Below are 13,471 nucleotides of genomic sequence, written 5' to 3'. Positions count from 1 at the left end.
CATAAGTGCGTTGTGCGTTACTGCTTGGAAACAATTTATCTATGTATTTTTAGCTTTAAAATGCCGTCTGACTACCTGCTAGCGGTTTGGAAGAACTGACGTCACAAAAACTGGATCTATGCCAGAATGACTAGAGACCCTATAAAAGGACTGGTAATGTTCCTTTCTTGTGCATTTGCAGCCAAACGTAGCGATATCTGCACAGAGCAGTCTTGAAACTACAGAATACGGTAAGAACAGACAAATGCCTATCACACAAACACAAATGCATTTTGCTAATAATATAAATCAATGCTAATTAATCGCATCAGTCGTTAACATCCTCATGGAGAAAGAAATACTTTTGTAGCATTCACTCAAAATAATCCAGACATTTATAATGCCTATTTTTTATAAAGTAACAATCATACTATTTCTTTTATGAATAGTTTATTTTCCTGGGGTCGTACCAATGTATGGGGAGTGAATATTGTTCCAAGGTGAAAAGGAAAAGCACTGAATTCAGTTTTTTTGCAGCACAATCTTGTTTTGTTTTGTCATAGTTACAAATAGTTAGAAATAAGAATTAATTTCGTTTGTATATTTTTTTTCTTAGCAGAAGGAAGACACCTCAGAGACATGGTAAGCCAGTCTAGTCTTTCCATGCTTCTTGAAGGTCATATTGCTTGTAGGAAAAACATCTAAAAGCTGTCTTTGCTGTCATTTCCTTTCCATTACTCCTGCTTTCAGCTGCTGCTGTTTGTAGCACTCCCCCTGCTGGTGCAGTCCCACCCTGTCAATAGGGAGTTCCTACCTCTGGACTGTGAGGATATTTTCAACAATGGATCCAGCCACAGTGGTGTCTACACCATCTACCCAAAGGGTTCTGAGAAACCAGTGCAGGTTTACTGCGATATGGGCTGCGACGAGTACGACAGCCACAAGGACGGGAAATGGACGGTGAGTGAAACTATTATAATGTTCAAAACCACTTGAGCATACAGTCTGTTGGTGTGACGGCTTATGTTTGTAAAAAATGCTCTGGTAACGATCTACTGTACAATCCAACCCCCAGGTGATTCAGAGGAGAATGGACGGCAGTGTAAGTTTCTACAGACCATGGGCGCAGTACAAGAACGGCTTTGGGAACATAAGTGGAGAATACTGGCTGGGTGAGGCACAGCATGGCATTTTGCAATTGAATAATAAAAAGCAACCAATATATTTCTTTATTTTGTGCGTCTTTCTGCTGGTGACAGCACAGATAGATTAGGATTGAAAAATGTTATCCTAATGTGAGATCACTATCAAAATAATCCAAGTCTTATAATATGTATTTGGTGCCGAACGCATTTCTCCAAAAGCCCAGTCTAAACATAGTGTGTTTATATTGTAACACTGGGCTGTCCAGGGACGCCTCAATTTACATGCCTCATACTAACTGGAAGCTGGTAGGGAATTTAGTTAGTGTTCTGTGTTTCAGGTTACCTGTTCCTACTGGGTTCCTCCTGGACAGTTTCCCGTCTACTAATCAGAATAGTTGGATTTTGTTGAAAGCCAATCTAATCTATTTTTCAAATTGCAGGTCTGGAGACCATGTTTCTGATGACGTATGCAAATAAATATGAGCTGAGAGTGGACATGGAGGATTTTGATAGTGGCAGTGCCTATGCTCAATATACCTCCTTCTCCATTGATCCAGAGTCCAGTAATTACAGGCTGCGCATCAGTGGTTACATCAATGGAGGTGCAGGTGAGTAAACCATTATATTCTTGAAGTGTTTATATTTGTTTGTCTGCTTTTGTTTAAGAACGTCCCAGTTCAGTCCAGTTTTTTGCATATATATATATATATATATATATATATATATATATATATACACACTACTTGTGTGGAAAAAAAACCTTGTATAGCGTCATGTATTTAGTATGATTTCAAGTTGCTCTGTAACAGCTCTGAATTTCTCGTTATTTTTATGACCGTACCAGAAACTGAATAAAGTGACACAGCCAGTAAAACAGAATATTTCTACAATGGTTTTGTTTTCAAGGGAAAAAAAAAACACACAACAATGTAAGAAAAACCTACTTGAAGACCTAAAGCATAATAGCCACAGTACACTGCTAGTTTAACTCGTGATGAAAGGCGGCTAACCATGAACAAAACACTGGTGATACAGATGCCGAAGTGTTGATTTCCCACTTTAAAATACTGAAATGTTTTCCACTATAAAATAGAATAATATATTTTGCAGGTGATTGTTTGTCCTACCAGAACGGGAGGGATTTTGCAACATTCGACAAAGACTACGCTGGCTGTGCAAATGGCTATGCTGGAGGATTCTGGTATAGCTGGTGGCCGTGCCACATTGCCAATCCCAACGGCCTGTACAAATGGGGGAATATAGGAGATCAATACGGAGGGGTTATGTGGGGCTGCTGGAGAGGTTACTATTACTCCCTGAAGACCATCGTGATGAAGATCCGCCGAGTGTCTCTGGAAGAGCTTGAAGGGAAGAAGTGAAAGCCCAGAAGGAAACTGCATTGTGGAATTCTACAAGTCAATGCAGCATTTCTTTCAGGAAGATACACACGAGATCCCTCTCATATATAACGTTCTTCAGCTTTATCTTTAGAGATATCCAAATATAGAGACATGCTGGGTGCTGCTAACTTCAATGTTTTCTTTCCTTTTAAAAAGATCACAGGTTTCCAACCCTGATCCTGGAGAACCCCCTGCACATGTTTGTGTTTTCATCCTCTATAACACCTACTTCAGCTCAGGAAGGGCTTGTTAATGAGCTGCCTTGTTGGATCAGGTGTGTCAGGAGCAGTGAAAACACTAAGATGTGCAGGGCAGGATGCAATCCAGGACCAGGATTGGGAACCACTCAAATAGGGGATGATTCAATTGGTACACATTTTAAGTTCATTAATCCAACATATCAATCTTATTAGATCATTTGACTCATAATCTATAATTCTTGCTGTTTGGTTTGGTATTCTGATTATATTCTTAAAATTCTTAATAAAATTATTGCATTCTGAAACATACTAAGAGTTTTATTTTGTGCTCTCATTTTACTTCATACATACACAGATCAGGCATAACATTATGACCACCTCCTTGTTTCTATGCTCCAGCAGCACTGCTGTGTCTGATCCACTCGTACCAGCGCAACACACACTAACACACCACCACCACGTCAGTGTTACTGCAGTGCTGAGAATGAACCACCACCCAAATAGTACCTGCTCTGTGAGGGTCCATGGGGGTCCTGACCACTGAAGAACAGGGTAAAAGGGGGCTAACAAAGTATGCAGAGAAACAGATGGACTACAGTCTGTAACTGTAGAACTACAAAGTGCACCTATATAGTAAGTGGAGCTGTTAAAATGGACAATGAGCACAGAAACAAGGAGGTGGTCATGATGTTATGCCTGATCGGTGTATCTGTGTTGGCTTAGTCGTTTAGGTCATGTTGTCATGGTCTTTGACATTTGGTTTGTATTCACTCCCTCCCTGCCTTGATTCTGTGTGTCACGAATGTCACGGGTGAAGCGGAGGAAACGGACTCGATCTCCCAGAATCCTCTGGGAGATCACATGACTGTGACGCTTCCTACAAACCACAGTACACACACGGACTCCATCCCCCAGAATACACAGGGAGATCAGCTGACTGCTGATCTCCCTACACGCTCCTATCAGTGTTCTCGATCGCCTGAATACTGATGTGTTTCACCTGTGTATTGATCATGTGACTTCTTTAGTTAGCTTTAAAGACCGGTCTTTAGCGAGTGTTCTTTGCGAGGTATTGTTTCTTTGGTAAACTACTGAGCGTTATATCTATGATCAGGATTTTGTGTATGACCTGTAGCACCCGTTGTTTTCGACTCTGTTTTTGGATTTGCCCTTTTGGATTGTTTGCCCCGGATATTTGTTCTCTGTGTGTTGGCCTTTTTGCCTGTTTTTTGACAACGATCTTGGACTCTGACTTCAACATTAAAGCTTACTTCTCGTTCTTAATCCGCAAGCGTCTGAATTCTGTGAAACCGTTACACTGTGACCCTGTCAAAGGTGAAATTTTGTTTTATGCATTAAAAAAAAAAAAAAAAAAAGGAACGAACAAGTAAATATTTGACTCATGAATCAGCTGGTTCATTAATTGAATTTAAATAAACATGGGGCTTTTCATTGCTGTTTGATTCGTGTAGAAATCAGCCTCTTTCTAGATTTTAAAAACTTCATCAAGAGGATTTTAGACAAAGTAATCCAAGCTACTTGAAAAAATCTGTTTTTAAATCTATAATGAGTTGATAAAGAAAGTGAGATCATAAACACAAGCTGGTTAAACACAGTCCTCAAAAAGGTCTCATTTTCTCTCCAACACAGAATCATATCTTTTCTATGCTCCTCTTTGAACTTCAGCTTAGGGTGAAAAAGCACTCCAGAAACATCAAAATATCAAAAATAAATGCATCACAAATGCACAAAGATTAACTTACATCTGACTTTTACTACAAACATGAACTGAAATCTCCTTCATTAGTTTCTTAATTCTAGAATCTATTAGGCTTAGATTTGGCATGTTTGTATTGACGCCCTATTGTAGTGTATAACGTTAGGCAGTAATGATGCACCAATGCATAGATTTGATATGATCTTTTTCCTGTATGTATCTGCCGTTTCCAACTTTTTTCCTTAAGCTTGTCAGACTCATAGTCTGTTTATGACCACGCTAGCCTTTCTTGCTGTTACTATATCTGTGCTTGCTCTGCTGACCTAGCTATGGAGTCTAGGTCCAAAAGTACACGTTAATAAGTCAACAGCAAAAATTTCTTTAAAAAAAAAAAATCATCTGCTGCTGTCAGTTTCATACTCTTTCTCAGACCTTCATAACTTTGTAAACAGCATCAATGCTTCCTGTGGACTTCAGCAATTGAAAAAGTTAACTGGTTAGCTGGTTGTAAGTAGAGGTGGGCAATATGACAGTATTTTTTATCATTGTGAGAAATTTTGCTATCATGATGCTTTTCTGAGCATATCGTTCATACTTAAAGAATACTGACTAATTAATTAATTGGATTTAACGTAGGACAGAACTTGGAAAGTTCAATAAAAATAAATGCACCCAAAGTTTTTGATGGCTGTTTTTAAGTGTGGTACTACCAGTGCACCATGTGTCAAAATATTGTGATACATATCACGCGTAATAAAAAGGTGTTTTAAGTATTGTGATATATTTGCCATAACACCCACTCCTAGTTGTAAGACAGCTCCGCTCTCAGAAAAAAGGTACTAGACCATCACATGTGTTGGGACCCTCAAGAGTATGTCTTCAGTGCCTTTAGTTAAGGAACAAACACTGGCGTGCTAAAAAGTCATGGGACAGCAGTATGTAAATTGGTTATGAATTGGTGTTACCTAGGGGTGCAACGATTATTCGACTTAGTCGACTAAAATCAACGACCAAATTAGTTGACAACTAATTTAGCAGTCGATTAGTTGGTGACGTCATTACGCATCTTTGTCACGCTCACTAGGAATGTTTTGACATTGCCGTTTACTGGAGAGTTAAAAACAGCACGATGGCAGCCTCAAGAGCAAAATCCTCGAAAGTGTGAGAGCTAACTTCAGAAAAAAAAGGTCATAGTTGTACTATTTGTAAATTACCTTAGCTGGCATGACAACACATCCTCCATGTTGGTGCGTCTGAAGAGGAAACTCGTCGGTCCACTGAATGAAAAAGATTCTTGGTAAGATACGCCGTGACCCAAACCGCATACTAGCCCACTAAATAGTGTGTAAAAATAGTGCATATACCATTAAAAGTGCACTCATTCGTGTAGTATGTGAAATGTAGAATTGTGTGGTTTGGGACACAGCAATAGTTGTGCTAGCGAGTTGGTTAGCTAATGCTAATGTTAAAAGCCATCCTGCTTCATGTTGTGAGCTGAACTGTAACATTTTCTATTTTGAAATGCATTTTCTCTGGTATCATTAATGGAGTTGGAACAGAGAAGCAATAACTATTATTCACGGTGACACTGTTCACTTTCCAGATAACGTTTACACTTTTAAACACTGCATCGTTGTCTTAACGTTGAGGTGCGTTCAAATTCGGCGAACACAGGAGAGCGTTTCCAAACAGTTCTCTGTTTTCCGTGAACATTGGCCACCACTCGCAAACGGCTTCGGGAGGTAGTTCTACACTACCTGGACAAAGGGTTACTGTTGAATTGAAATGTTTCAAAATCGTTCAAATTTAACTGTTCATAGAGAAGTTTGCCACAAATGTTCACCACTTTGCCATCCGGTCCATCAGAGCTTCTCTGCTGTGTGCACACACACACTATATATATATTACCACCCATAGTGGACAGCGCAGTGGCCGCCCACGGGCTTAATGATCGTGACTGGCAGCATCTGGCTAGAACTGTCCATGCAAACAGACAAGCAACTCTGGCAGAAATTACAATGCAGGAGACACCACACACATAAGTGCCTCTGTTAACACACAACACCAGACACAGTGCCTCACCTGGACTTGTGAGGTTGCTAACTGGACCCTAGAGGACTGGCAACATGTGGCGTGGTTCGATGAGTCACTGTGTCAATCGTTTTGGGCTGATGGTAGGGTTTGTGTGTGGCACAGCCATGAACCCCAGTTGTCAACCAGGCACTGTGCAGGCTGGTAATGGTTTATACTGGTGTGGGATGTGTTCTCATGGCATGGTTTGACCGGTAACCACTCGTTTCACTTCTTCCTGATCACTTGTAGGCCTTCGATACCACGTCGAGTTGCTGCATTTCACAGGGCTAGAGGGGGTCCTACCCGATACTAGTTCCTGTCCCATGACTTTTGGCATGTCACTGTAATTGTATCAGGAGAAGTATAACTGCAGTGGATTAAGTTGCATTAACTCTATACGCTCTGTCTTGTGTACAGACTTTATTTTATTGTTTAGTTTTGAAACATTACATTATAAAAAGATAAAAATAAAAATACCCTTCCTGACTGTAATAAGGACTCTTCTTTCAAGGAACAGTAAATGAATGCAGACAATGAATGTCAGTTTTAATATTTTAGGCACAAGTGCACTTGTGCATGTGCAAGGAACAGTGATTTTATCAAACCAAAACCTGAAGTTAGCTCTGGTTACGGGTTTTCCCCAAAGCCATCTGAAAGGAACTCCATCCAGAAGAAAGTTAATTACGTCAGCTTGACAAAGGCCACTTACTCTTCCTGATTTCTTTTACTATTAAGGGTTCCAAACAATGCTGCAGACCAAACATGAAATGGAAATTGGTCAACAGGTAGCAGTCTCTTAAGCTACTCAGGCGAGCAAGAGAAATCCAATCATTACAAAGAAGGGAATGCTTTGTCCCACTGTCATCAAACGCATCAAACATAAAATGCTTGCACGCTGTAACATTTTGCAACAGGTGGAAAAAGAACTAGTGGCTGGGTGCACCTGTAGACTGGATTTGAAAGCAAATGTCTGCAATTATAAGACGGGTTAAATCATAACTGCCTTTTCGGTGTACAGTTCATTCCCAGACACTTTACGCTTGTTCTTTGCAGAAGTTAGTGTTAATAAGGAACCTTTTTATTTTACGTCTTCCTGATGTGCAAAATGATGATGTTCGTGTAGTGTGTTAAGATAATAACTCAATCACAATCATGCGATAAGCCGACATGCAACAGGACACCGTGCTGGTATAGGACAGACATGAAACGTGGAATGTCTTACTAGTCAGACTACATACCAACTAGGACTGTGGAAAAATACAGTTCATAGAGTTCATTATCAGTGAAGAATCAAATCATGATTATAAATTTGCATGTTCATGTTAGGCATGTCACCGTCATTACATGATCACCTGATCAAGCTAATCGCAGTAATTTCTCACAATTATTTGAAATAACTGTCCATATCAATTTATTTTGATATTCGAGTATCTGTTCATGAACAGATATCCAGTTAGCCGGAGGGAATGAAAGACTTTGGGCAAAATGGAAATAGGACTGTGACTTACCTTTTTATGTGACAACAAGGGCAGAGGAACGCATTTCAAGACATGCTTTGTTAGTTAAAAATAGCAAAGGGAGATTCTTCGGTTTAAACAAAATGTAACAGTTACCTAAATGGTAATTCCAGTATTTTTATACTGACACTTATACTGGTATTCATGCACATTTCCACCTTATTAGCTTTCACAATTATATTTTTACATTACAACGAACAGAGTGTCAACTGGGTGTGTTCTCGTACTTTGGGCTGAGTCAAACACATAAGCACAAAACACATTTACTGAGAATACATCATGAGTCTTCTGAACGGTGCAAGAACATCAACAGAGAGAGCAGCATTTCTCAGATCTTCAGGACTTTAGCAACAGAATTAGCACTTCCTGAGTACTCTTGTATTTCTTTCGAGGAACACAAAACAAACAAATGTAGACAAACAAGATGGTCAAGCTTTTCAAGCTTTTCTTTCTTTTGTTATTGCACTTGTTGTCATACTCTGGCTCAGTTCAAGCCATAATCTTAGTGTTTTCACATATAGTTTGTTTTAAAAGAACCAAACTGAGTTCTGTTAAAGTGAACCTGGGAGGGAAAAAACTGCAAATGACCTCAGTTTTTTTGTGTTCACAATGTAGGTGAACTGTAAAGAGGACTCAGTTTTCTTTCTGGGCCTTTGAGCTCTCAGACCACTTCTTGTTCAGACCACAACTCCTTTAGAACCAGAAAAATTACAACATTTTGCAGGCGCTAGGTAATTAGCCGATGAGTTGCATCAGGTGTGCCACAGTAGGGAGGGGAAAATAATAAATAAATAAATAAATAAATAAATAAACAAACAGTGCAGGAATCCAGCCCTACAGGACCGGAGTTTCCCACTCTGATCTATACTTATTAAAAGTGTAATATTTTCATTGTGCTGTATGTTATGAGTAATTTCAACAGAGCTACTGAATGAGGAGGAAAATGCATTAAATTCATAAACAATAATCTTAATTTAGATTTACATCCAATAAGAATTAAAATGTTAGTTATTTTATTAATGAAAAGGTTAATACCCACGACACAGAAGGAAAAGCGGTTTAGAAAATGTGTGTGTGAAAAGGTTTATAGATATTGTACATTTTTTACTTGACACTCTTACAAAGCGAATAATATGGAAAATCACCGCTTCCTTTTCACTTTTTTGGCAGAATGGTCTTTCCTGTGATCTGTTTCAGCTGTTGTAGTGCTCCACCTGGTGGTGCAGCACAGTACTGTCTATAAGGAGAGCTCAATAATGGAATTTCCCCACACAGATGTTTTCTTGCTATAAGCAGTATACAGTTGCTTGAGACCTTCAAATGAAAGAGTTATTTTGTTTTATTTGGTCAGTCATTAATGTCTTAGCTTCCAAAAATGGTTGTTTATGTATGTATGTGTATTTAGATATTATATGTTTTGTATTTATATTGTTTTTACAGTACTGAGGCCACCCTCCATTTATGTAATTTTCAGTCAAAACAGGCATTAACTACGTTATTATTTTTTTAGCGTCAGGAAAACATAGAAAATATTTTAAACAGAAAATTACATGGAAGCCTCGACGACTAAATTTCATTTTCAACATTTTCAGTATTTAGTCTGTTGACTGTTTGCCCTAATTAGAGCTTTAAAAAAGTACCTGCAGAGATATTTATCCATGCCTCCAAAGTTCAGTATTAGAAGCTGGTTGCAGGTAATCGCATCCACATCCAGTGGTGTTGAGGTCTGGGCTCTGTCCATTGTTAATAGCCTAATAATTCCTAAGATGGACATCAGATTAAATCACCCTCATCTCAAACAAGAAACCAACAGCTGGACACTGCAGCCAATACATTCAACTCAGTCGCTACACATCGAACCACCATACAGTAAATAGCTAAAACAAAAGCAACCAAACCTTAAAACAAAAAGAGAGAAAAGCAGCTTCTTACCTTTAGAATGGTTTCTTTCTTGTTCTTCTTACAAATACATCTTAAGTCCAGTTTTGGATGAATGAAACTTTCTATAGCCATCATTTGTTTTGATCAAGCGCTTGAGCGGGATGCACAAACTTTTGCACATATTTTGTATTTACTTCATCTTACACTAATCGTAAAACTAATCAAAAAAAAAAAGTTTGTAGACACCAGCGTTTATTCTGAAATGAAGGTGTTAACAGTCAGTCTGTGCTGCAGTAACAGCCTCTACTCTTCTGGGAAGGCTTTACTCTAGATGTTGGAACATCGCTGTGAGGATTTGATTAAGCATTAGTGACATCAGGCACTGATGTTGGATGGTCAGTTCTGGATCACTCCAACTCCAATACTCCAAAGGTACTGGATGGAGCTCCATCACTCCAGAGAACACAGTTCCTTTACTCCACAGCCCAATGCTGGGGGGCTTTATACCCCTCCAGCCCACGCTTGGTATTAGACATGGTGACCTCAGGCTTATGTGCAGCTGCTCCTTTCCACTGGTCAATGCTTTCCATGCTGAAAAAACCCACAGAAACCATTAAGTGTGTCTGTAGGTCTATAATTGTTTTATTATGTGTTCCTGCTTTTTTAATGCGTTGATTTCACAACATAAAAGATCCTAACGGTTTAACCGGTGACCAATGGCTGATTCTGAATGCATTTGATGGTTTCTGAATGGGATCCAAAGCCAATTCCCATCAGAAAGCAAAGCCATTAGGTTTTAATGCTTATGGTTGCTAACGGTCCTTTTTCAGCAAGGTTTCTATGGGGGTTATACAAGCTGAACACCTGTGTCAGCAATAAGTGACCTTAAAGTGGCTAAATTCACTCATTAGGAGAGCTTTCTGGAAGCTTTTGGGCAGATATTGGAAATAGTTCCATACAAAAAAGACTTTCTTACCTTCTTCAATGTCATTAACAAGCTAGCTAGCTAACATTAGCGCTAGCCGAGGCTAATCCATCTGGCGTTACTCATTCAGGCTCAGGGGGATTAAATGACGATCCAAACGCGGAATATGCGGTTATTCTGAGGCTCCTGTTCACGTTCTTCTCTTTAAAAACGTCTTTTATTTCATTTTTGGGCTCTAACGACTACATTTCCAAGCAGACCTTTGGTCGTACGGCGGTTAGCGACTAACTAGTTTAACGACGTTGCTAAGCGACGCCCTGACTGAACGTTGAAAACCGTTAAGGAGTGAATTTGAAATACGAACGCATCCAGTCCAGCCAATCAGGAGCTCGCAAATTCTTCGGCATTTTTATGGACCAATGGTGGCCCACGGCTCTGTTTAAAAATAAATAAAACCATTTTTTTGACCAATCATCTCGACATGGCGTCGCATGAATGTCTCAACAAACCCATTTCATTTGGTGGTTAACATTTTTAATGCATTATTATTATTTTATATTATAAGGGGTTGACAATTTGGTAATAACTGAGGGCAAAAGAGATACAAAATGTATGTTATACCAGTTTATAAGCCAGTTTTTAAGTAGTACAAGAGTATTTCATGGGTAATTCCACAGAGTTTCAAAAATACTCTATAATAAAATGGTTAAAATGTTAACAGAGTCGTTCAGAGTGGTTTGGTGTGAAACACTCCTTTCTAGAGAAACTTACCGAGTCAGAACTGTTCACAGTCGTGGTGATAGGAACCAGACGTCCACCTCTAAATGCTCCCTCACAGAAAGTTACTACATGGAAGTGTGATGACTGACACACTGTTTTATGATAATTTTGTAATGACATTTTGGCCTGAAACGTATTTTGAAACCCATTCATGGCGGAGGGATACATGCACATGAGATAAAACAGTCCCCAAAGAAAACATTATTTTCAAATGTTCCACTGTTTTCCCATCATTAACATTAAAAACATATAAAAACTCAAAAGACAAATGTAGGTTCACCGCTGATATCTCGCTTTCGAAGACTTGTAGACAAATATTTATGCTGTCACTAGATGGCACTGTTGATCTTTCAAATGTGTTTTATCAAAGACACAAAATCTTTTTGAGCAGTTATTAGTATTCCTACTAATCTAAGAAACAATAAGTAGAGAATGAAAGAGCGAAACTATGAGTGATTTTAATAAAATAATTACGTTATTTGATTTATATGTGTATTTTATTTCCATAACTTGCAGAGCTCACACAAACTCATCAAAGTTTTAAGAGTATTAGCATTTTTTACCGTGTTATCATAGGACACATTATCCCATGCAATCAGAAAGGCAAATGAATTTGCTACGGTTTCCAGGTTGATCAACATGTTCCGTCGAAACAGTGTTAGAAGGTGTGCAGTGGGCTTTGAGGTGCGGCATCAGAGGTGTTGCCCAATCAGCAGCGACGTGTATACAAACCCCGCCATATTATAAAGGCAGAGCACAAAATGGAGTCTAATTAAGTCCTCTACAAGTGCGGCTGCTGCAGCTTGGTACACACAACAATTGAAGATGTTATAACACATATTTTGAGGTATTAAACACATATTTAAACACATCTAATCAGGCTTTGAAAATTCTTAGAAAAGGACACCAAGAATGTCCTTCTTAGCTGGCAAAGTTGCAACGCTCAACACAACACCACTTACATTTAAATAAACATTGTGCTACGTTTTGTTGGGGTTAAATGCAGCTGTGATGTCGATTATGAATGATGCAGACAGTCGGTGCAACGGCCTCCTCTCAGCAAATCAAATCAAATCACATTTAGACACGTGCGAAGGTGAGTGAAAATCTTAGGTGTGTAACCCCCTTGTAGAACTTAAATACAAAAAAATAAAAAAAATGTTTGTGTATATATATATATATATATATATATATATATATATATATATATATATATATACATATATATATATATATATATATGTTAAACTCCAAACATAATATACACACCGCCAAAGCACCTTTTCTCCCGCCAAGTATGACCTAAAACATGCCCAATTGGACAGGAACCCGCCCAAACTGGCCACACTGAATGTAATGCCTTGTTTTCTGGATGCTTCAGTAAGGGCCTAAACATATCCCAGTTTGTTCAGAAAGCCACAGCTAGAGTTCTCATAAGTTTAACTAAATAAAATGATTACGATTCTGGGTTGTATTACAGAAACTTCCTATATTTTTGCCTTTACCTAAGATCTGACAGGTCAAGGTAAGACTTTTCACACATTCATATTAGAGAAGCAAATCTGATCTTAATTTAGGGATCTTATTTGATCTTACAGCATCTTAGCTCCAGTTAGGAAATCTTAGCCTACTCGATCGAAGTCAACAATCATCGAAGTCAACGTCATGTCTGTTACCTAGCAACCAACCAGACACACGCAGCTGAAATGTAAACATGTCATCATAGTAATCAAGTCAGTTAACCGGACAGCTACTGTTAAAAAGGTCAAACTGAACTGAAGTGTGATAAACTGTAAGGTGTTAATACTGTGAGAGCGCCCCCTGCTGTTTATCAGAGCATCGCCGCTCCCCAGT

The 13,471-nt window shown here is 38.8% G+C and overlaps 1 protein-coding gene across 2 annotated transcripts; it reads left to right on the top strand.

Annotated features, from left to right (window-relative positions):
* Positions 1-169: 169 nt before the first annotated feature.
* LOC118798070 (microfibril-associated glycoprotein 4-like) lies at positions 170-3,033 on the top strand. Of its 2 annotated transcripts, none has more exons than XM_036557395.1 (6): positions 170-230; positions 596-621; positions 730-939; positions 1,055-1,151; positions 1,565-1,732; positions 2,235-3,033. In XM_036557395.1, the coding sequence occupies exons 2-6, from the start codon at positions 619-621 to the stop codon at positions 2,501-2,503; spliced, it is 747 nt and encodes a 248-aa protein (XP_036413288.1). In that variant the 5' UTR covers positions 170-230; positions 596-618; the 3' UTR covers positions 2,504-3,033. The 2 variants fall into 2 exon arrangements, with proteins under 2 accessions (XP_036413288.1, XP_036413289.1); XM_036557396.1 differs by having other exon boundaries at positions 187-230; positions 599-621.
* The last annotated feature ends 10,438 nt before the right edge of the window (positions 3,034-13,471 follow it).

Source organism: Colossoma macropomum, unplaced genomic scaffold (assembly GCF_904425465.1).
Source record: "Colossoma macropomum unplaced genomic scaffold, Colossoma_macropomum, whole genome shotgun sequence".
Classification (NCBI taxonomy): domain Eukaryota; kingdom Metazoa; phylum Chordata; class Actinopteri; order Characiformes; family Serrasalmidae; genus Colossoma; species Colossoma macropomum.
Note: the sequence above shows the minus strand (reverse complement) of the source record. Positions and strands in the feature narration are given on the sequence as shown.

Coding starts and splice junctions, on each gene's coding strand:
- LOC118798070 (XM_036557395.1), top strand. Junction 940..1,054: donor ACAAGGACGGGAAATGGACG/GTGAGTGAAACT, acceptor TCCAACCCCCAG/GTGATTCAGAGGAGAATGGA. Junction 1,733..2,234: donor TTACATCAATGGAGGTGCAG/GTGAGTAAACCA, acceptor TATATTTTGCAG/GTGATTGTTTGTCCTACCAG.